The following is a 25,571-nucleotide window of genomic DNA, read 5'->3' on the forward strand; positions in this document are numbered from 1 at the left end:
GATGCAAGCACGCTTGGCCATTACTTGAACAGGTCCCACATTATTGGTTTTACTTGTTTAGGCATTGAGCTACAGAGCAAGGCTTTACATCCCTACTTGCTTTGCATGCAGTAACAAGATGTAGATGCAGACTCTAAGCAGTAACAGCATCTCATGTAGAACCAGCAAACTGATTGGTTTTGAATGGGATTCCTTGCAAGGCAGAAAACAAGGAAATGCCATGACTAGCTCAGAGAGCAATATCTGCTACTATCTGTGGACAAAAAGGTCGCAGTTTGTGTTTTCAGCCCAGGCAGAAACTCTGAGAGAGACATGAGGTCCCACCCAGAAACACCCTTACTAAGGTGACCCTGCAATGAGCTGAGCCTCTGTGGGGCTGGGCTCCCACGTGGATCTGTGGAAGACATCCCATCCTTACAAGATCAGCTCCCAGGGCCCACACAAAGCACGGAACCACATGGTTTCATGATCTGTGCTGGATTTGGGATGTCAGGTTGCAATTTCAGCCCCCAAATGTTTCTTGCACATAGGAGCTTGGGTGGAACAGTTTGGTCCTTGGAGGTGAAATCCTGTGGGGGCCAGCATGCAACCTCAGGCACATCAGGCACTTTGCTGGACCAAGCGCATTTGCCGCAAACTGAGTTATCCATTTGTGGCTACTGACTCCAGAGGTCATCGAAAAGGCAATCCCTTGAGGTCACTGGATTTCACATCAATTACTTTATGGCACAAACAGCAGTTGAGAACGTTTGGGCTGAGAGACTCACAGTCCCGCTGCCGCTTCCAGAGCTGCATTCTGGCAACACTGGAGGTGCTGAGCAGGAGTCCACAGTGGCCAGGGGTCCCTGCTCTGGAAAAAATCTCAGGTAGCTACTTAAAATCGGTTTTTACATCAGTTTGTGATGTAGCAGGAGTACAACCGTGTCCAACTAGTATGTGATTACTTATTTTTGTCAAAAATCTATGCTGATAGTACCACTAACTTGGTAAATTAGTCAAATGGAAAGAATTCTGAAAACATGCATTGATGTATACATTATGTGTATGATGTATAAATATGATTTAACTACTTTTAATTTTTAATAACTCAACTGTTTTTCAAAATAAATTTGATTAATTTCATTTAATTGTTGATTTTCTTAATGCACACTATACCTGCGCATACAAAAGTGTTTTATTCACAACATTACAAAGAAGTGACTATACATATTGAAAAGAAATTGCTTTAATTTAATGAAAATGAGGGAGGGAAGTTAGTAAAATTTAATTAAACCTGACGGACTGGTTTAATAAGGATGCCATGCCTTCTTAGCTAGAAGACTATTGGATTGTTTGCAAAATCTAACTGTTATGTTTGGCACTAAAAGTGAATTAATTGTGTTTATTATTTATTGAATTCCAAAGAGGAAGTGCCTGGAAAAAACCTGCTGCACAAGGCAGTATAAAAATAAAAGTTGTCAGAACTTGAATGGTCTAAGTTGAACATTGAAAATTATTTTTTATGTATGTTGGCATGTTTATTAGTTTTCCCTAGGATATCAGTTTTTAAGGATTGCTGATAAAATCACCAGCATTAAAAAAAAAAAATCACATACTAGACAAAACATCCTTCTTCCTAATATGAGCTCTGTACTTACAGTTCTTTTAGGTTTGTTAGTGTCCTGATAGCAGTGGGGAACTCGTCCAGACCGTTGTAATTTAAATCTCTGCATAAAAATAAATTTTATTATTTCGGTTATGCACTGCATAACAGATAACATAGCATTGTTGGCATTTGTAATGAACTACCATCTTCTGTGCATTGAGTAAATACATACAGCAAAAAGACAGGAAATCCTCAAAAGCGTATGGATATTTTCCAAAAACCTTTATTTTAGAGCACATTATCATTCCTGTTTTTTATCAGCATTCTATTTTTAGTCACATTTTAGCTATTCTGTAATAAAGACAATGTACGTGAATTCAAGTACTACTAAGGGATTTTCTGTTTTATAAATTGCCCAAACTTTTCATTACATTAAAGTATTAATAGGGAAAAAGTCTTTCAAAAGAATATTCAATTACTTTGGTGAGCTGTGCTTTACATGCCTAATACATCTCTCTATAAAGATTTCTAACTGAATTGTTAATTTTAAGACTTGTCAATAGTCAAGAGAATACTTCTAACCACACGAATTGTAAAAAGGTAGTGACCTCTGCTTTAACAAGTGCTCATCCTGCAGCAGAAATTAGATTTTATTCTGGTAGGCTGAATGGATTATAATCCTACTTCTGCCCTCAGCATGACATGTGTATCCTTTAGCATTTAGGAGATGGCTGAAACTAAAACTGAGGTATGCCAGTTTACTGTGGTGCTCTCTGGCAATGCTTTGTGAGGAAAACAGTCTGAAAAACTGGTGCAAAAGTCTTTTTAAACAGGCAAAACCCAAGCCACAGTTTACAATAGATTGAAATTGAAATAGTATCAGGCTGAAGTAATGCAGGCAGGAAACTGCTGTCTGAACTCAACAAGGCTTTCCTTCCTGCTTGTAAATCTCTCCTGCTTATTGACAAGAAGAGATTACAGGCATGTACGGTTTGGTTTTGCCCTCCAGTGATATGTGATTTCCAGACCTACGCCTCAATGCAAACAAATGATGTTAAAGCTGGCGTCCGTCATTTACACCAAGATCTCTTCAGATTATCTTGAGACTATCTGGGAACTGCTCTATACATTATGCAATTACTGTGCTTGAGGCAAGTGCTACACTGTCCTGTTGCAGGGAAGTGGCTGCACCTACATTCATTCCCAGGTTTGTGACTGTCCTCTGTATTTTCATCTTGCTCATGCCAGGTGGCTGGGACTGGGCTTGCAATTATTTATTCCATTGTTCTGTTTTTCCCCATTTGTGACCAAGTGCCATGTGAATATCACTTAAATAAACAAACCAAACCATTAAATTTTCCTTCTTCCTTTCCTGTCCCCCTTTCCGGTGCTACACTAAGGGACTTCCCCTCAACTCACAGACTGCTAAAAGTCCAAACTGTAAAATTGCAATTCAGTGGCAAGGGATCAATGCAATCAAAACCGGGGATAAAAAAACCCAAGAAGCCCAAACCTTCTTGCTTCCTGATCTTAATAAAAGATGAAAGTGCTCAGTACACAGGTTTGTGGATGAGAAAGCAAATAGTCACTTTTAGACTAGCAATATCCATGTCTGAAACTATTTTTTTCTCATAACTGGGTTTTTAACCTCTGTCCTGGTTGGGTAAAACATCCAAAATCTCTAGAAATGATGCAGCTGACTGCAGCAGGTGCTGGGGGAAGCACACGCAAAGTTTTACTGTCCCTGTATCATTTCTGGGGTCTGTGGGTGACTCTAGCAGACAACATCTGTATTTGACTAACTGTAGCAAAATACTTTCTGCTAACCATCAACACTGCGTTCCTGTTCGGCATTTTATGGAGAATATTTTTTGCTAGAAAACTCAAGAAATTCTGAATTGGTCTAAAAAGAATTACAGCAAAAACTTGAGGAAGTTTCAGTCTTTACCAGCGCTATTCTTTATCAGAGCTCTCTAAAGACAAAAACTTGTATACAACTGAAACATTTCTCTTCTCTCACTTGTAAAGCACATGCATAATTTGACTACCTAGAACTTTTGCTTTTTCCAGGTATAAAAAAATAAACCCATCTAATTTTATAACTCTCCTCTATGATAAGAGTTTCTTAATGTTAAAGCTTTTCACTGTGACAATTTCCCAATCTCGCTATTTGCTTTATTGATTGAACAAGACAAATAGTACTAAGCTAGGCAATCATAAGTTCATGAATAGTCACTTCTTTTTCAATGCTCAACACAGTTGAAAACTGTCTTTCAAACAATTTATCAATTGACAATGCTTATTAAAAAGGCAAACTAATTTTATAGTCAAAAATAGGATTTACTACATAGAGTCATTGTGAACTATCACTTAGATCCTGTAGCGATTAGGCAAGCCAAACCCTGCATTTGGCTTTTGGGCTATTTTTATTCTTTCAGAATATTAATGAAAACACTCTAAAAAAGAAGAAACAAATAAGAGGTCAACTCACAATGTCTCTAGGCTGTGGAGCCCATCAAAGCATTTCTTTCCCAGGGAATAGATTCTATTGTTATGGAGATGTCTGCAGGGGAACATTAAGTACGCAGTCAGGAAAGCACACTGCACAAAGTGGACTAAAGCAAAACATTTTGATGGTTAAATCAAAAGAAACTTATTTTCAGGCATGCATTGATTATATGCAATCATGCTTTTGCAAGAGCATGTATAGAAGGCACCTCTACCACCCTCCACCCTTTCTCCCAATACCTCTCCACCCTTCGATTTGGTTTCACAGAGGGGATCTGTTTTAAAACCACCTAGATAGCTCAAAAGTGTTATACCCTGGAGTTCCAGGCTGGGGTTTGCATAATGAGTAGACATATTCAATGATAGCTAATTAGTTAATTAACATGTCTTAAAAACCATGTGTGGGGTGTGAGGTGTATATTTGGAAGATATATATTTAGGGGGTGTTAAGGGTATGGCCCAAAAGAGCAGCCATTGAGGAGGTGGATAACACAGCAGACAGGTAAGGAGCATTAGGTGTGCAGAATGCAAAAAGACAAAAAGCCGTAACACAAAAAGTTGTAGCTTCCCCATGATGAGTAAACTAAGTAATCTTAGAAGCACTGTAACTTGCCTTTCTTTGAAATTATAAAAATTAGTAATGGCTTCCTAAAATATTTAGCAATTGAAAGTAATTTTATATATTTTAACCAATTCTGCCCCCTCACTCCCCACGACTCTGAATTCTGCCCATTTTTGTCTTTTAGACTGACATGGAAAAAATACTCTGAGTAAAGCTCATTAATGTGAGTAGATTCAACTTGTAGCCACTTCAGGTCATTTAATTTAAAAAGTATGCCTTCTTCCCAGATTTTTCCTTTTATTTTGTCCTCAAAATCCTACACCTATAGTGGAGGGAAACCAAGGGAGTTGCTTTAAGAGAAAAGAAAGGCTGTGAATGAGTGGCTGCCAGGCCCCTTAAATATTTCATTCTACTCTGAAAATATTGTTAAAGATCAGAGGCTCTCTGACTGCTCTGCAGAACCTACAGAAATCGAGTCTACCTGTCCAGCAAAGGCAGGGATTCTGACAGCAAAATGAAAATGTTCTGTGGAGTTTTCCTTCCCTAGGAAGAAACCTAATCAACTCTATTTTTAATGATTACTCTGACCTTTAATGCTTTAGTTAGTATGAAGAGTGCATTTTCAAATTCCATTTGGATCTTTACTTATAAAGATTTTAACCTGCTCCAATTGACCATGCACTTTTGCACTGTGTTGAAAATTTGCCAGACTGTATAGAGCAGCAACCCAGTGAAAGTGGAACCACACACAAAGATTTTGATGAGCCAAAAAGATCAGATGTTGCAGGTCATGAGGAATGGTTCAATTATTAATTACTATAAAGCCCAGAAGATTAGAAATAAGCAAGGCAGACCTCAAATAAAGAAACCTAACTGAGCAGAAGCAAGCATGGCATGAAAGGAAATTATTTTCTCCTGCATTTCTTAACTGTCCTCTTACCACTGCATTTCTGGTGGGGATCTAGAGAACAATGTTCAAGACAGCCTTTGTCTTTTCCATTGTTGACATAAGCCTAGAAGGTCAATCAAATGACAAGTCCATCCATTCTTTAACTTGAATGGGTTGATACTTAATGTAAAGAGAAGGCAAAGGTTTTGCAGCACAAGTCAGCTGTTAACCCCCATTTTTGGGGCCCCATGTAAGCAAAGACAGTGACTATAACTGTCAATAAAGAACCCTGATGTGTGCCTGGTTCAGTGCTTACACTAGGGCTAGAGTATGCTAAAACATGTTAAGTGTCTTACATAAGACTGTGGTTTCTGACAGCCTGTAAACCTCAAATATATAATTCTCTCTTTAATAATGCTAACATTTTCCAAAGTATCCTGAAGTTACTTCTCCAGCCAGTCTAGATTTTTTCCACTTGGTACATTCCCAGAAGATAAAAAGCTGAAACCATGTGCTTCATAGTATACCTTCCAGATTTTGGTGCCAGCTGTGCATGTTTCAGTTAGTTGAACCAGTATGCAAACATAACCAAATACAAAACTACACAGACTTTCTATGAAGGGAAATGCATATTTTTTCTACTGGATGGCATTCTTTCCACATCCCCCAGAAAGATTTCCGTTCATTTCCTGTTTCTAATCTTCCCTCATTCAATCTTAGAGAGCATACAATTCATCCCTTCCTGTTTGTTTTGCTGACCAGATAAGGTGATTTTTTAATTCCCTTGAATATTTTTTTATTAAGATGGAAAATTTTGAGCTAGATCAAAACAAGTGGTTTAGCAAATGTTAGTCAAACTGTAGGAAGGTGCAATAAAATCTGTTTCTCCAAGAGGCCAAGCCCTGCAAAAACACATTGTGTTTAAAAAGCAATCAATAAAACTTACAGAACTACCAAACTGGAGAGGTTTCCAAAAGCATAGTCTGGTATGTAATGAATTTTATTCAGTGCCAATGTCATTGCCTGAAGTGCTGGTAAACTCCTAAAAGCTTGGACAGGAATTTCTGTCAAGGAATTATCGTCTAGCCACAGGTGTCTAAGGGAGACCAAGCCATTGAAGCAGTTGGGGGGTACATAGTTGATGTGGTTGGCATCCAGACGTCTAGGAGAAAAAGAAACAGAGAAAACTGACTTCAAGAAAAGAACAGCAGCTTTGCACAATGGCTATCAGAAGTTATCACTATAAACATAACCCCAAAGGATGGACATGGGTTGCCACTTCCAGTTTTCATTTCCTGGAGATTCTACATTTCCATCTTGCTTGCAGCCTCACCACTGAGATCTTGAATCATGTTTACATGTCTGCTTTTCAGCTGGGTCTGCACAGACACCTCTCCTTTGGGGCCATCAACTCACTGAGAGCACACACTGATAATTTTTGAGCAGTCTCTCTAAACACTGGGTATGACTTTGTTTCCCTTCCCAACTGTTTGAATGTATGGAACAAAAAAGTGCAAGAAACTCATCCAGAGATTCTCTTTCAGAACCTATAAATCACTGAGCTGCAAGATAATTTGGATTTCTATATGCTAAACATCCATTCCAAGACCCATAAATAGAACTCATTTCTGAGTCTCTGGAAGTTCCTGCTTTACCTTTTCGTAAATATTACAGAGTTACAGAATCACAGAATAAGCTGTGTTGGAAGGGACCCACAAGGATCATTGAGTCCTGCTCCTGGCCCTGCACAGGACTGCTCCCAAGAGTGACTCCATGTGCCCAAGAGCACTGTCCAAACGCTTCTTGAACTTGGTCAGGCTTGCTGCAGTGAACACTTCACTGGGGAGCCCGTTCCAGCGCAAATATTGTTTATTCTAATGATTCTAATGAGAACTGAAGTTCACATTTTTTTAGTAGTGGAACATAATGTTTTTTACATTAGAGATTAGTGTTGCCAATGTGATTTATTTGTGTTGAGAAAGAAGTTACTGAATGCACTTTAGCTGCTGCAGAGCAGCAGAGGGAGCTCAACTGCACGCTGTACCTTTGCAGAATCTGCAGGTGATGCTTTGTTCTCACACTTGGGTAAGTAAGGATTAAATCTGCTGAAACTTTTTCAGATGTGGTGCTTCAAATATAATGCCATTTATTCACTGGCTTTTGCTTTTGCTGTGTTTTGCTTTTTCATTGTGATTCTTTCAGGGAAAGATTTAAAAGTGCACTTCAGATTTCTGAAACTTCGTGAAATATCCAGTTGGGCATATGGGCCCCGATACACTTTTTCTGCTTTTAATGTGTTGCAGTGACTTGTACCTTTTCCATAACATGAAAGCTGTGCTCTAAAAATTTTCATGAAATGTGTAGAGAGGAATAATTAAGTGAATGCTAAAACAGAAATAAATTTAAATAAATGTTTGAAAACACTACAGAACAAACAGCCGCACCCAGGGTACAAAGAAGTAGTTCTGTACAACCTAAATTTGGTCTGTTTGAGAGAAATGCAATACTCTTTGTGGTGGGCATACTAATCTCTTTATTTAAAGCTGCTTCCTCATTTACAGTCGTGTAAAATGTCAGGTCCATTCTATCTCCTGTTCCATGCTGGCCCTACCTACTGCATGAGAACAAATAATGACTGCTAAGGCTTCGTGCCAGGCTGGCAAATAACTGAGACAAGGTCAGTTGGAACAAATTTATAAGGTTCAGTGTCAAAGCCCTTGTACAATTAAATTTTCAGTATAATAACTGACATGTCAGGCAGCAGAGACAGAGCTTCCAAAATAACTCAATGGTCTGTCAACAAATGGGTAAGGCTGGAAATGTTTAGAAATACTCATGTTGTTCCTCCCCCTTTCCCCAGGCAACAACCATGTTATGCCTGTGTTTTCAAATAAGGTATAATTTTAATGAGTAGATGAGGTTTCTTTGTGTTCAGTCAGAAGTAAATTTCTTCCCTGGGTGATGCTGGTATGTAAACTAAGAAGTTACAGTTGCCTTAGTTTGACAGTTTCACTGATTAAAGAATGGAGGCTTTATTCAAACTACATGTGTTGCAGTACTGCAGTCAACATCTTGTTCAATAGGAAGCCTGCCTGTGCAGCCCTGATGTCCCCACTGACTCCACAGGAGTTACTCACAGGATGCCTGGCTGTGTGGAGAAGCCAACAGTCACTTGTTTGTATGTGACCCTGTGGCTGAAATGGCAATATTTCTGCTGTCATCAGTGAGACCAGGAATTTTATCTTACCAATATTTTGTAGCAAATGAAGGGACTGATTTTTTTTTTTAGTAGCTGAAGTTTCCAAATATAAACCCACCACTGGCTATGTAAACAAAACACACAGAACAGAAAGAAAAATAGAACTGCTGTACTGTAAATGAAATTCTAGATAGTTGAATTATTGTTTAAATAAAGCTTGGAAGAAACAAAAAAGCTGCAATGATTTGTGCTTCAGGTTCTGTAACTGGATTACATATCCTGCAAGTAGTATAAGAAGTACTGCCTCAAGTGCTCTTTTGTTATCTAATCTTTTTTAAATTTCCAAGCACCGTTTTCTCTCTTGCAGATATTAAAAGGTTTCAGTAGTGGTTATATTTCCTGTCATACTGCAGGTAATGCACACTGATGTATAAAACACTGATCAAAATCACCCTTTCCAGCCAATTGTTTTACATCTGTTGATCAAAGTTTTGGCACTTTCAGAACTAAACCCATTAACTCACACACATGACCCTATTTATAACTGAAAATATATATAGATAACATGTGGTGAGTTTGAAAGCTGTTATTATATTCCAGAGAGGGCTAATTTAGGGAAACAGAAATACTTGATCTCTTCTGATAGGCAGCATGTAAATAAAGCAGCCACTATGAAATTCACCATGAGCACACTTAAAATGTCTAAACCTTTCAAAGCAAATGCTTGAGCTGTGTGGACTGTAACCCACTAGAGCTTCCTGTGACACGCTGTGAATACTATGACCATGTGCACAAATCGTGAAAAGATATTGTTAATGTAGAATGAAAACTGGACTCGTTTACTGGTACAGACGAAGGGAGATGTTTGAAAAAGATTTGATTTGCATTTTTTAATCAATTTATTATGAATGGATCTAAGTTTCATGCCAGTAGTAGGTTTCTAAGGGAATATATATGTACTTCCCCCCCCCCCCCCCCCCCCCCCCCCCCCCGCCCCCCCCCCCCCCCCCCTTTTTGGTATCTTCTCTCAAAAACAGCTACAACCTGGGTGTATCTCAAGACCAAGAAATTCCTTAATGTCTTGTTGGAGTGCCTTGCTCATTCATTCAGGTTTAAATCAAATGCTAGATATGGGATCAGGAAGGAGATTTCTCCCAGGTTGTTTTTCCGTCTGAAATAAACAGTTATTACATGGATTGCCTCATCTTGAATGGACGAGGGCCAGAATATGAAAGGTCTGGAGAGGAGGGAAGCCACAAAGATGGATAGAGAAGCCAAGGATAAAATGTTTCTTCTGATGTTGAAAGTAGGACAGGTAAAACCAAAGGAAAATGGACTGTACGTAACAGGTAGGGGAGGCAGAGAAGTGGGAGCACAGGAGGACTGATTTTAGACATGGTGGATTAAAGAAGCTGTGCACTGCTCCCTCTCTTATCACCTTCCTCTTCTCCTGACTCAGCTCTGTCATTCAGGGAGCCTCAGTCAAGTCTCTCCACGAAGTATGGAGCACTGATGGACAGGGGATGTGGACAGGGCCTGTCTGGGGAGGGCATAAAGGGCAGGAGAGGGTCACTTACAGCCCACCATCTTTGTTAGTGTGTGGGCACACAGACCCTCTTAAAGGTTTGTTCACATAGGGTTAACTAAAGTCTCATTTAAGTAATGGCAAGTGACATCTAAACTAGCTCTGAAAAGTGAATGTAATGAAAATATTGCTGGCTATTGTAAGCCATGTTTTTCAAACCTGGTCTTTTATGCAGGATATCCCCTTCAGTCCACAGGGGAAAACGCTAGGACTATTGTAAAAAGCTTAATTACAACACACCAGCCCAGCAGTTCTCACATCTCACTTTTACAGTATTGATACAAAGAATCCTGTATGGCAACAAGAAGACCAAAAAAGACAAATCACAAGTCACAGTTTAGGAGCATTTGTTTCTGTCCCAGTGCTCTGTTTAACATGAGGAGGTTTCTGCAGCCATGGGAGTTTCAATCTGTAGTGTTTCTCTTCACATCCAGATGTGCTGCTCAGGGGTTTTGTTAAACCTGCATTCAAGATGATGGATGCTAGCCCACTACATACAGACAAGAAGCCAACAGCACTGCTGGGTTTATACAAAGATTGGCTCTGATACTGGGTACTTTCAATCCCCACAACTGGGAAAAAGTGGGGACTAGCTGGAGTTGTTGGGTTCTCCCAGGAGTCTGGCTGCAGACTCGCATCATGACCCCACAGCTAGGCAGGCATGTTTGGTGTGTCTGGGAACACTCACAGGTCCTCATCCAACTGGCTCCAAGTGACCTCTCCTAGCCTCCCAAGCAAGGTGTCACCTGCTGGAGACAGTCCCAGGGGCATGTGATTTACCAGATGAACCCCAGGAATACATTTCCCAGTTCAGGGGAATTTGGCATGGGTCAAACGTGTGCCAAGGACTCTGCCAATAGCGCAGCTGGGCGGGCGGCCGTGGCCAGAGCCCGGGAGTGCTCTGAAGCACTGCCTGCTGAGCTCGGCTGGGTGCGATCACCGCAGCGTGTCACTGCATGGCCCCCAGGACCTGACTGGAAATCTGCTGTAAAACACTGCCAAATACTGCCAAACACTCCAACAGCAGCTTCTTGGCCTCCCAGATGTGCTGTACGCTCTGGTGGGCTTCAGCCATGCAGAATGATTTCTGGCTAGCAGTTCTGAGGTTGAGAAATTTGTCTGTGTTAGAGATGAGATAAATCCCTCCTCTTTTGAGGTTACTCATAAGACAGGAAAAAGTCAGATGCCTAGTACCTTCTATTGGATGAAAGAAAACATCACCTGGTGGCCTGGAATTGCTAATCTAATACAGTCTCTTTGCACCCCCCTTTGAGAGCAACTGGCTGGTTGAGTTAGGCACATAAAAAAAATAGTAGCAAATGCATTTTAGGGAACCTTGCACCTCTACCTTCCTCCCCTTGGTTATCAATCCAGAAAAATATCTGTGACAGAGAGGGGTGGTCTGATACTGTACTACTGCTTGATGTTTCAGTCACTCTTCTGTTGCCCAGTGCCCTGGGGCTGTAGCAGCTCACATGGTGAAGCTGTGCAATAGAACGAGACTGCAACAGCGACTTTTGAGATGTCTTTGTGTATGTGTACAGACATCTGCATGGGTACAAACAACCTCAATTTAAAATGTGGGAAACTCCTCCTCTGGGAGTTTGTGGGTACCTGTTGAGGTACCAGCTTTCTTAAGAAGGATAATACCTTCTGTAGCCTTCATTATCATGGGTGTGACATGGAAAACCACAACTAAGGTTCCTGTCTTTTCATGAAAACAATTCTCTGGAGAGAATGTAATTTCATCAAAGTTGTTTGGTCTTTCAACTAAAAATCAGGATTATTAACAGAAGCATCAAATTGGAAAATAATTGTTCAAAGTTAACATTTCTGGGGGAAAAAGAAAAGTGGCTTTTTAATTTCAAGCCTGAACTGGAAGCACTTCAGAACCATGTGCCCTCAAAGTCCCATTCCTTTTTAGGCCAAGCATGGAAACTTCCCTTGAAATGTCAAATATTTGGGGGAGTAGGGGGCCAGTGAAAAATCCATTTGCTGACCTGTTCCAGCCAAGCAACTACTGAGAACATCTGAGATGAATTCTAGATAATATTTAGTGTAAAACCTTGTGTCACCATCAGGTGGTCTATAAATACTGAAATATTTTATAAATAAAATTTAAGAAACCTACAAATTATGTTGAAAAATTCTAAAAAATTTCATTGATACTACTTTGCTGTTACTTGTAAAGTCCAATTAATTTGCTTAACTAGATTGAAACTTTGCAAGTTGTTAAGGGAGAAAAGATGGGTTTATTTTTTCCCTCTGTCAACTGTTTAAAGTGCTTTGGAAAATGGGCTATATTGCATTCTCCCCTGTCTTTGCTATTAAAGTAGAAGTTCTTTAAATATCACAGGAATGAGAGCAGGTGATACAGTAAATAATGCTTGCATTTAAATGTCCTTCATGACTGGTTTGACACGGGCAGTGAGACAGATTAAGAATCCAACCTGTTCTTAATTTTGACTACTTCTGTGTGTGACAATGCAGCAGTAAGAGCTGCTTATTAACAATGACGTCTAAACAAGAAAATAAACAGGGAATGAAGTTTCATCTGTACTATTCACTGCAAAGGGTGGTGTTACAATAGTTCCAGTAAAAGAATAGCAGAAGCTTTGCTTTTCCATCTGCAATGCCAATTACCCTTTCCTCCTTTTTTTAGCAATATTTGCAAATGGAGATTTGCAACTTTTCAGTGGCTAGTAATATAATATATATATTAATATGTTCAGGAAAAAAGTAAAAATATTATTGATATGTCATTGCCAGTTTTTGACCTATCCCTGATTCTTCAAAAATACTGAAATTATATGTCAATTCTGGTGTATAAGGAGTGTAATTAAAAACAAGATGATTACACTAGAGAAACAAAGATACCTATTTAAACAAATACATGCATTAAATGAAAAAAGTTTGACAGAAAATAAGCTGCTCATTAAAAGTGACACTTGAAAAACAAATCAATATTCATACATAAAAAGTTTTTGAACTACACGTATATATTAAAAATCACTAAAAGTTTTTTTGATTTAAACACAGAATGGAGATATTGGTGATGTGGGAAACACAAAATCCAGAGATTTCCTACTTATAGTCTGTTGTAAAGAAATACATTTGCTTAAGGTGACTAATAGGGATGAGAGCATTCGAGTGACTCTTTGAACCCTGCTGCCAAGTACTGAGTTGTGACACATCAGAGACTGTGTGTTCCTCCCTTTCAATCAATTTGAATTGTTAGGACTAGTAATCTGGACAATTTGTGCTCACACTAGATTTCAGAGGAAAATTATAGCCTACACAATAATACAGACACCCTTCTGCTCAAAACCACATCTCAAAATCAACATGTGCCGGTAACTTCCTTACTCCTCCTGCCACCAAGGGAACTTGAGTCCTATGCAAACATTGTCCAAGCTCTGGTAGCTGAACGCATTTATTAATCAAAGCAGCACATTCCTGATTTTGACTATTAAACTACAAAGACTTTTATAAAATTGTAGAATATTTTAACATTGTTCAATCTTATTTTTTTTGCTTCAGTGACAGAAAAAAATTGTCATTCATTTGTTAAAGTTTTCTCAGATTTTTCCTGTCAAAGGTGAAATTCACAAATCTTACATGTTTTTGGTTAACTTTCGTGCCTATTTCTCATTTTATAGTAATTATTGAGTAATATCTGCTGTCTGAAGAAGATTGATTTGTTCTAGAGGTAGGTCAAGCCTTAAGAAATTTATGAATATTTGTCACTCAAACTTATCATACCATTCTGCATACTGGCAATAATACAACTTGGACAATAAAGTGGAATAAATTGTTGCTTGCTCCTGCAATACATCAGTTCTTGTTCTCTGTACCACAGTCCATTTAACATCAATTAACGGTTCTATTAATACTGACAGCTTTACTGTAATTTTTTAGCCTGGAACGAGATAATAGCAAGAGCATATCATCCAGAAATACCCTGGATGCAAAAATTTGTGAGGAATTTGCATTATGAGTGAACATGGAATATTAGAGTGTGCGTATGTATATATTGTGTACGCATGCACAATTATATATGGATACTTCTATAAAAACAATTTTAACATAATCCTCTTCACATTGATTAAGGTATCAAGGCAGCTGCTATGGTTTGCTCCTTTGCATGACTGCCTTTCTTGAGTAAAACCACAAAAGGCAGAGATCTGAGTCCTGTCACCAGCTTTTTTTCCCCCGCATATATGCTAACCTAAAGCAAAGGGTTAATGAGGCTTTGAGAAATCATGCCACCTGCAGACCTAAACATAATAAATAGAAGAAGTTGTTATCTTATAGAAACTGCTTTTGAGAAGGCTTTTAACCTCTTAATTACACTCTTGAAAAGACTCCTGCTATTTCAAAGGCTTCAAGAAATAATTCCTATTGTAAATCAGAAACCAATGCAAAACAACCTTGTGAACAGAAAATTCCTAGACTATACGAAACAAGAAACTGAATCTGTGCACACCTTTATCTGACAGGCACAACCCCTTTTAAGCAAACAAAAGAATAATAGTTTTCTTTTTCTCAAAGAGGTCTCTTTTACCAGTGATCAGGTGATAGTACAAACCCATATCATTCCATCTTGGGTCTGCTAGACAGCTGTCTAAAGGTTTCTACTGACCATTCCTATTCTCCCTCTGTTTTAATTCAGTCCTTTACATGGACTGCGCAAACTCTAGTTTACTTCTTCAACTTCACCCAAGGAAAAAAAATATTTGCAACAAAGACGGAGTGAGACTGTCATTTTGTTTAGAAACTGTACTGAAAATTCAACAATCTCTTTCAGAGCAACAAAGGAACTCTTGTTGGCTTGGCTTATCATGTTTTGGTCCAGAATGTGTATAGAGTGATGTGATCTCAGCAAGATTTTTTTTATTTGTTTAGTAGAAAGAAAATCTAATATAGTCACTAGATCAGCATTTTCTCATGACTTTTTCAAAGATCAAAGGAAAGAACTGTAACCTCAAAAGCATATGGCTGAGATATTTCTGTCTGTGTCTGGTCAATAAAGAAAAAAGGCACTGACCAAATAACAATTATAAGATAATTAATTCTTAGGGCTGCTTCACCTTTAGAAACCTTAACAAATGCTTTGTATATTAAGGAGGTACATGTAGTTCAAGACAGACATAAGAACATGGGAGCTATTACAGTACAATGTGTATCTGTGTAGTGCTAAGTTATACACAGATGACATGATTTTTCTGAAAATAAATGAATTTCATTAATTTTGGTCTTCAGATTGCGGCTGAACAAAATGTATGCAAAATATGTTAACCTTCTGGTGGAACTTCTTTACCTACACAAAAAAGAACAGTATATTCAACATAGCACATTTTTCAACCAACACACCTTAACTCTAACCAGATCGGTACAGATGCTCATTCTATCCTTGTCATTGTTAGACTTTTACCTGTGATGTTGGTGATCAGTGCACACTGTAGCAACATTTCTTGTGAAAGCTATTTGAACTTCTGGCTTGAATTCCCTATTTGGATCTTGTAACGTTTTAGGAAAATAATTTTATCTGAGAGTAATTCTGTGACAATATAAGGTGGGCAACAAAAGCATAGAGAAGAGTCAGCTGACATTTTGACATCTCTGACCAAAGAACTGCTTCTCTGTTTTCAATCATCTAGATACTTTATGCTGCAGGTTCAAAATCAGTAGATCCTTTAGAAAATTTAGTAATTTTTTGTATCATGTGACAATACAATTTTGTGGATAATTCAGAAACTAACTCAATTTACTGCATCATGTGTTTAGAAAGCAAAAATGTCTTTGTAGTTTCAAATATGAACTGCAAGTGCAGCAGAAGAAACTCCTGACACCAAATTGCCTAAACAAGAACATGGCCGATGAAGTTCAGTATAGATCAGTGTCAAGAGAGGTACTTAGGGAAAAGTCAATTCAAACTTTACAGGACAAGTTCTTGAGTAGCTACTAACATGCTAGAAAGAGGTCCTGCAGTTGCAGTACGTATGAAAATAACAGCTCAGCATTCAGTAAAGGTTAAAAAATTAAACAAAATAGAGTTTTGAATTAGTAGGAAAGCAAAAAAAAAAGCATCCATTTTTGCCCTCTATAAACCCATGGTGAGCAAGCACTTTAACCATGCTGTGCAAGACTTATCCCTCCTTCACTTGTCTCAGATCAAACACATGAGAACTGAAAAAAAGTTCAGTAACATGACAAGGATGACCAGAAGAATGGAATAGCTTCCAAAGGAGAAACAATCCTAACAGACTACATCTGAAAAATTGACTAATAAAAGAGCAGTATATAAATCTGGTGTACATGAATACGGAACTGCTGCTTCCACTTTCTTCTGATGCTGCAGAGTACATCAAATGTGGTGAGGAGTTCCAAGTAAATATCAGGAGGTACCTCACCATGCTGCACAGGCTAGCTGATCACCAGACATGCTGCCACAAAAAAATCATGAGTGTTTCACTGGCTCAAAAGGGAATTGTACAAACTCATAGAAAAAGACCCTTTAGCTATATAGACTCAGTGACTCCCTGAGTGCAAATCTCCGGCAGCTGGAACAGTTTACCAAAGCAGTATTAAACTTTTAGCTGGACCTTCTAGTTTTCCTTTGGCATCTGTTGTTGCAGGTTGGATGCTGGGCTAGGTCAGCTTTTAGCACAACCTGGTACAACCATTCTTACAGGGTAGAAGCACATCAAATAATTTTATTCATACCACGAAAACAGCCAATCTTCACTCTTGGTCTAGCAGTTCTGGCAGGAGGTCTGTTAAAACTGAAGCTTGTGGACTGAGTCAGCATGGACAGTCAAGAACTATAAATACAGAGGCCTGCCTGAAGCACAGAATATAATTAAGCATCCTCTAGTACACTTTGTTTCATGAGTTATTAGTGTTTTCCATACTGCTTAAAAAGAAAAAATTACACCAGATGAAAAAAAAAGAAGGGAGTAATTTGGGATTCTGTCTCTTCCCTGGTAAAGAATACTAACAAGAAACCATGTTCGTGACAGAAAGCATTGCAGGCCAAGGAGTGTCTTCTCAGATGCTGAACCAGTCTATAACGCTGCAAAGAAGCTGCCAGTGTCATGAAATTACTGGAATGAAATCAGCCACTTTTGATGTTTAATTGAGAGTACAATTCTCTCCAAAAGCAGCTCAAAGACAATTAAAAGAAAAAGTTGATTCAGCACATTACAAAGTGGTATTAACAGATAATTATTAGGTAATCGTACATTGCTGTTCATGCAAGGTTGCAAATTGATTAATCAGGTATACTCACAGAGACTGCAGGCTGCGCAAGTTCTGGAGTGCTTCGGTAGGAACCTGGCGTAGCTGGTTATTCTGCAGCATCCTACATTTTGAGTAGCACAAAACCCAGAATCAACACAGTAAAGATAATTTCTTCCTACTGCAAATTTTCTTCCAAGCTTACCTTCTTTGTACTGGCTGTGCTTCAAAATTACAAAGAAAGTTACACAAATACTCCATATCCCTGCCCCTGTCAAAAGCCCACTCTCTTCAAAGCAAACAAATACCTGTAGCATATTAGCTTTGTTAACAGCTAGACATCAGCTTTGAGCAGGATTTTCAAAGCAGCCAAGGAAGTTAAAAGGATAAATCCGATTTGCTTTCAATAGGGCTTATAACCTCCTAATTGCCTCCAGTGATTCCGAAATTTTCATTCTCGTGTACTGATTTTGTTTTCCTTCTGAAGTGATTCTATTCTGATAAAGCTGTGGAGGACTGACTCTTGAAATTCTTACTCAGGAAAATGCAACAATGGCAAATATAACTTTGACCTGTGTGAGGCATTTATGATTTAGTTTGAATAAAATTTTATCTTTATAAATAAACTGCTATTTTTTTTCAATGAAATAAATTTTCTCAAAACAAAGGTTGTTAGCAATGACTTGACTAAACTTTTTTCTGAAATATCACATCATTTAGCTTGCAAAGATTGAAAAATCACCTTCTATTCCTAAAGAATATTTTCAATATGGTTTCATTCATACTACCTAACATCCTTGTTTGGACCAGCTCCTACATATATAAATATTCTATGTGGATAACTCTGAAGTAGTACATGCTGCCTTCAAAAGGAGGCATATTTAATGGGACACTGTAAATTAAATAATTTCTGGCAGGCCTAAATCTGCTTGGGCCAACAAGAGCTAGAGCTTGCCAATTTAAAAGCAGATGGAGTGGGAATCCCTTCATACTTCTTTTCCAGCTCAGTATTTTTTCAGTAGAGATTTGTAGAGTAGCTTCAGGCCTGGCTTGATTGGAGGTCGGTATTCTTGCTAATAATATAGTTTCTGTGAACTTTACATGGGCAAAGATCCCCTCTAGTGTAAACACTGTGAGATGTGGCCTGCTAATAATTTTAGTAACTGTATGTAATGTCTTATTACTCCAAATAATCCAGGGTTTTGTAATGTTCTTATAATACATGTAATAGTCATTACATTGCAAAGAACAAGATAGGAAATGTGACCAGTGTTCTAAACTACATTGTGTTGTATACAATAATGTTTTTTCCCCCATGTCTCTCAAGAAAAGGAAAAGGCAATTTCCCCCCAGTTTTGTGTGACCATGAAAAGTTCAGCTTAAATCAGGATTTTTGAGATAATAAAGAAACTATTAACTGAACCAATTTTTACCTTTGATATTGTACAGAGACATCTACTTGATCAGCAAGTTGTTTTTAGAATGCCATTAATGTTTTCCAACTTTTTTTAGGATACTTTCTATGTGAAAAAACAAAGATTTAATGATGTTCATATGTATCTTCAATTGAATTGTTCAAAATGAGCTGATCAAAATACGTAATTTACTTGATCAAAACTTCACTGGATAATTAGTTCCCTAGAGCTTTTAGGAAATCAGAAATATATCAAACAACACACAGTTTACTTACAGCACTTTAAGACTGAAAAGGCCAGCAAATGCTCCCTTAGGAATGTATGTCAAGCCATTTCCTGCAAGACGTCTGCAAAGTTTGAAAAAGGAAAAGAGTGAATACTTTTTCTCTTCATGTGGAATTAATTTGGTTGCTAAAAAGTGCAACACAGCTATGTTTGAGCAACTGATGCCAGAGGCAGTAGTTTAAGAGCCTAGCTTTGTCATTAATACACTTTTAAAAGTAAAAAAAAGAGAGAAGCCTGTAACTGCACAGTTGATCCACTGACAGCTGGACTGTAGAGAAAAAAATTCAATTTCACTGCAAATTTTGTTTATGGTTTAGAATGTACATTGAATTCTTCATATTCTTTTCAGGAATTAGACCAATCCCAGCAACTAAAATACAGACATACCAACAACTATTAGTGTCATAGGATTTACAGGCATGCAGTTTTGGAATTGTGCATGTATGATGTCTGTGAACATTTAATTAATTTGCACTAATATAAAAATATATCCACATAGCGATGATTACAGTTTATTTTGAAATAACTACACATAAAACTGCTGTAATGCTGGAATAATAGTTTGCCCTGTGAGCAGATATGGAACAGGTTGACAGAAAGTGTATTTGTTAAAATTTGTAGGGCTTGCATCTTGCTCTCAGATTGCCTGAAGGCATTTTACAGACCTAGGTAAGTACACCAAACACCTCTGTAAAGCATGTTACTCTGATCAAAAAAACCCAACCAAACAAAATACCAAAAGCAAAAACCCCCAAACAAACAAACAAACAAAAACCCCAAAACCAAACCAAAAAAACAACTGCATCATTCTGTAAGGTTTGTGTCTAGGAAAGAAAGAATCTATTTGATATGAAATAATGGCATTTCCATGTTCCCCATCAGTGCAACTCCAGATGATCCTGGAAATGCTCAAGGCCAGGTTGGATGGGGCTTTGAGCAACCTGATTTAATGGAAGGTGTCCCTGCCCATGGCAGGGGATTGGAATTAGATTGTCTTTAAAGTCCCTTCCAACCCAACCCACTCTGATCTTGCATTTAGCCTTCTGACATGGCAACTCAGCCTGAATTTGCTGTGATACCTGTACCCTGCCTGGAAAACTGACTGGTAAGGGAGGGCTTCCCAGTCAAGTTACTTTGAGTCAGCAGGGCCACAGTGTGTGCTCCTAGCTGACAAAAAATGCAAATTGGTATGATGCAACCCCCTTTGCAGAACAAGTTAAGCCAAGTGGAATTGCATGTCCCATCAGCCAAGATATTGCACCGGAATTGCAGAGCCCATACCCCAGCTGATGTGGTAACAGAGCTGATATTTGATTCGGCCTCTGGCCCCTTAGGAAAGAACACAGGACTAGTTCCAGAGAATTCCTTAGGTGCCATGCTGCCACAGAGGAACCTAGAGCACTGAAATAGGCACCAGATTTGCCAATACTGATCATGGAAAAGGCCAAGTACTTTTGACTGGAGTCCCAGAGATCCAGCACGGACTGGCCCTTAAATGCTGTCTTATTTTGGGGTTGAGTGTTCCCTGACCTAACTGCAGGGTCCTGTGCACACCTTGTTTTTAGTCACCACTTTCATACAGAAAATAACAAGATAAATTTGGTTACATATTAAAAAAAAAAAAAAAAAGAAAAAGAAAAAGAAAAAAAGAAAAAGAAAAAGAAAAAGAAAAAGAAAAAGAAAAAGAAAAAGAGGATGAATCTAGATCCTCGCTCCAAAGACTTTTCAGGAGTTTTCAGTTAGTGGAAAAGATTCTTTCCTGTACAGACATCCCTGCTGAGCTAGGCAACCCGTAACACTGAGCTACGCCTCTCTGTTACATGAATGTAATTGTGCTCTGCAATGACAATCAGCTTCAGACAGAGCTGCTGGGCTTGTCTCTCACTGCAGAGTGTACTGGAGTCCGATCTCCAGGCATCTGAGAATTGGGCACACGTAGCTGAATTCCTGCAGGCAGATGTGCAAACCAAACCTGGTTCACTCTTGTTGCAAGATGAGGCACTCACAGGCTCAGATGTGAGGGCCTTTTTTCAGATGTGTGAGGGCCTTCTGCAAGCTTCAGCTTTCATTCTGAACACAAATGGCATTGACTTCTGGGCTGTTACTGGATCAAGCAGGCAAGTGCTAGGTTAGGCACAACAGATTGTGTTCCTGAAAGTAAATGCCTTTTGTGAATCGCTAACCAGAAGGGGCTGAGAACCTGTCTAATTCTGATTTCAGTTTTTATGATATAATTTTTTAAAAGAAAACCTAAAGACTGCTTCACCCCCACAACACCCTTTTGCTCTGCCACTTTAATGACATGACCGACACAATTCTGGACATGAGCTTGGCATGAACCAGGAAACAATGAGTTTGCAAAACCTTACTAGAAAAAAAAGAAGGTGCAGGTATTGGGATTTTCACTTCAGTTACTGCTGTAAGTGTCATATGGAAAAATTGATGAAGAGCAGAGCACTAAACCCACACATCTGAAGACTCAAGAGAGTGCTCTTTCAGGCTGCTGTCCCTTCTTCATTCATGGTTGAGGCAATGCAAACTGCTGAATGCACTACATGTTAATACCCCGTGTTGGAACTGTAATACTCTTTATAAAGTGGGCTAGCTGAGAAAATCAAACGTATTTAAGATCTCCTGGAGAAGGGCTGTGGCAATTACCAAGCATGCACCCACCACCTGGCTGCAAATGCAGGACGGCAGCAATATGACTGGGACACTGTGCAGATTTAAAGTTTCGTTTCAGTGTCTAAGCACTCACTTTCCCCAGTTTTGGAGCATCTTTGTGGCTCTTTGTGGCAAGCCTAATGTTTGGAATTTTTTGAAAATGTACAGCCATGTCCCTGAGCTGTTCTGAGTGGTAGTTACCTGAACTGTTAAACTGAAATGTGATTTTTAATTCTTGGGTTTTTTTCAGATTCCAACCCTTTTAAAAAAATTTTGCTTCTTTTCCTTTTAGATCACAACTTCTTAATTATTAAAATTGTCTTGTACAAACACTTAAGATAGATCTAGAAACAACATGTTAAACTTTTTCGCAGGCACAACTTCTGTATTTACTCCTTATGAGCTTTTTTTCAGTCTCAGGTAATTCTTGAAGTTCTGCTTTGCATATTTTTCAGTTTGGAAAGAGCTCTCACTAATTTTACAGACAGTGCTTAGAACTATCTTATATGATATTCCTCTGCTGATGCAGCAGCAGATCACGCTCTTCATGTACAGCCCTACATATTTCAGCACAGGGCTACATCAAGTATATCACAAATGCCAAAACGCAAGTATGTCCTTGTAGCTCTCTCACCAAGCAACCTGACAGTGTCAGGAAAAGGCAGACATCTGGCAACAATTATTTTTGATGTAATTATGTTGTCTGACTTTCATTTACCATACTAAATTCTTTCTCATGATGCACTTCTCATGATTTTCTCTGGAACAAGCTCAGCAAAAGCACCTACCTATTCCCAAGATGCTCTCTGAAACCACTTCTGGCACAATAGTGGCATCTTCCCAGCCCTTTAGAATTCCCCAGCACTGTAGTACTTGGTAAAAATCAGCAAGAATTATTCATTTGGATGGTTGTCTAATTCTTTTAACATTCTTGGATGAAAGTTAGCACATCAGTCCTTTATGGCATGCTGCAAAGCTCAGGAAATTCAGCTTATTTATTCCTGATAATTTTTAATGTCTTCTTTGCAACGTTTTTTTGCTATTACTGTGTTTCTATTCTCAACCTTGGCATAAGGGAAAATTCATCCCTTTGTTGACACTACAGTTTGTATCAAGTGTCTACCAGGGTTCACTCCTCCACTTCGGGGATTTTGTTTTCCACTACCCAAATTATTTGAGGGAAGCTGCCCAGTATTTTATTGAATTTTGGAGGTACTTTGGATAGTAATTTTAGCCTGAATGGGTAAGTATAATTTTCCCTGAAAAAATGAAAATGGACACAGTACCTGTCTCTATAGCTGAGCATTTAGTTACTGATTTCTGAGAGCAGGAATGAAATTGCACTTACATAACCAAATGGTTGACTTTTATTGTTTGAACAATTTTGAATCTCCATTTTTAAAAGTACTTTTATCTTACGCATTTCTGACATTATTTTAAAAATCTCTGATATTAGAGGTATCTCATTAAGTACATTCAGGCTTATATGTATCACATCTCTTTAATGAAAAAGTAATCAAAAAGGATCCTTTTTCTGCGCTATATTATTTTAGATTTAGATTTTAATTCCACTGTTTTGAATAATCTTGCAAATAAATGGAGTCTGGAAAAGTTTACAGAGAAGTGCCACCACACATCTCCTTCAGCATTTGTTATTTGCTATGCTTGGTGTCAAGATACTTTTGGCTTAGGCATAGTTTTTATACTACTGCAAGTTTCTTTCTAAAAGATGTAAAATAAATGAGCTGAGAGAAAAACAAGTGGCCTCCATACTTTAAGTGGCAGCAATTTATAAAATATCTTTCCATGCCATTAAGCCCCACTGGCAATCACTGCTCACTGCTGGAATAGGGTGTAGTGCTGCAGGTCAGGTTCATGGCCTATGGTCAGATCTAGGAAAAAAGGTGTCTGGGTTGTCCTTTGAGTGTTTCCCATTTGTTGACTCCTTTGACATATTCTGACCTCTCCTGCAGTATCATAGTTCTGAGAAATGGTGGTTATCCAGTCAAAAGAACATTCCCAGACAAGAGAACTAAAGCTCCAAAAATTATCAGAAACTTTTTTGTTGTTTTCCTTTGATTGTCTGAAAAGAAAAACTTCATTCATCAGAAAGAAGCAAATAAATATCAGTTGTGACTGAGAACAGTCAACTATTTCCTTTACATTTCTAGTACAATAATTTTTCTTTGCCAACTCAAACAGCTTTTTTGTGTGGATGTTTTCTGCATCAGGACAAACCTTACCTCGTACCAAGCATCTCCTCTGTATCTGCTGGGATGGAAGGTGAACTTCAAACACTAAAAAGTCTTCTCTACAGACCAAAAACTGTGGCATTTAATAAATAAAACACATTTCCACTACTAACCCAGCTACTTCTCAGTCTGCAGCAGACAGTGACAGTACAACATGGGTAGTGGCTGCTTTCCTTCTCTGCTTAAGTAAGATCTAGTCCAGCAAAAGCTGATCAAGCATCTGTGAAGTGTATTTCCAAATCTAGTAGTATCAAAACTAAAGAAAAGACATGAAAGGGAGGTATTTGTCTCCTTGAGAAGAAGCATATGTTTACACTGATCAATACTCATGCTGCGATATAACAAGATTAGCACAATGGAATTTTCTGGAACAAGTTACTTATCAAATCTTGCAAGGTGCTAAAATGTTGGAGAATAGATGACACTCTGGATCTCAGTGTAGCTCAACATATAATGGGAATAAACAATGTGAAAGGAGTCAAGCTTCACTATTACAAAATGAAAATACAGTGATAGTGTTGTAATTGTATTTCAGAACAGATACAATTAAGTAGAAATTAATTACACTCATATTTCTGATAAATATATTGGACTCAGTATTTGCTAATAAACTATGATATGAATACCAGACTGTCTCAATGTTTCTAGACTAATGCCAGTGCATGCCCTTTAATACAGATTAGGTTATATATCATTGCATCACTTGTGTTGCATTATATTTAATCAGTTCCCATGTAGTGCAATATCCTATACAGAATGTAATTGTGAGTGCCATCTGAAATCATTCTTCCACTGTGCAAAGATACAGAGGGATTTCTACACCAATAATTCTGTGAACTAGTAGACTTTCTTTACGTCTCCTTGACTCTGCATTTTACTTCTGTTCACTAACTGGTGTGCTGATTTTATTTAAGGAATGAGAGCAACAACTGCACATGCTGAGACAATGTTATCATGGATATGTTTATATCTATATATCTATATTTATATATATGAGTAGGTTAATACCAACAGAGTCACAATCCAGTCAGTTTTATATTTGTCTGTTTCTTTGGAAAAGATGTTCTAGTCATCATTTGCTACATTATATGCTACAGCTAACAAACTCTCCAGACAGAAAGTGAAAAGAAATTGTGTAGAAGAACCTAAAGACTGTAGAAAAAAAAAAATCTGTTTTTGTGGATAGAAACTGAAGCCTGAGACAGTGAAAAACCCCACCAGCTGGGACTGTTCTGCTGTGTGTGGTACCCTCCTGAATTTGGTGCTAAAACACTAGCATGCGATGCAGAAAGTTCCATTAAAATTAATGTAATCATGGACTGTGTCTTTTATACCTTGTGTACAGATAAGAGACTCTCTTTTGTAATTTGAAACTTCTTTTTTAAAAG

The 25,571-nt window shown here is 38.3% G+C and overlaps 1 protein-coding gene across 1 annotated transcript in view; it reads right to left on the minus strand.

Moving 5' to 3' along the window:
• LGR5 (leucine rich repeat containing G protein-coupled receptor 5) overlaps positions 1–25,571 on the minus strand; it is a 90,316-nt gene that overhangs the window by 19,383 nt on the left and 45,362 nt on the right. Inside the window, exons 3-7 of the mRNA XM_032107285.1 lie at positions 19,258–19,329; positions 17,620–17,691; positions 6,491–6,706; positions 4,077–4,148; positions 1,638–1,706 (exon numbers count right to left, since the gene is read on the minus strand). Of these exons, the coding sequence (XP_031963176.1) occupies positions 1,638–1,706; positions 4,077–4,148; positions 6,491–6,706; positions 17,620–17,691; positions 19,258–19,329 (501 nt within the window). The remainder of the gene's footprint in view (positions 1–1,637; positions 1,707–4,076; positions 4,149–6,490; positions 6,707–17,619; positions 17,692–19,257; positions 19,330–25,571) is intronic.

Source organism: Corvus moneduloides, chromosome 4 (genome assembly GCF_009650955.1).
Source record: "Corvus moneduloides isolate bCorMon1 chromosome 4, bCorMon1.pri, whole genome shotgun sequence".
NCBI classification, from domain to species: domain Eukaryota; kingdom Metazoa; phylum Chordata; class Aves; order Passeriformes; family Corvidae; genus Corvus; species Corvus moneduloides.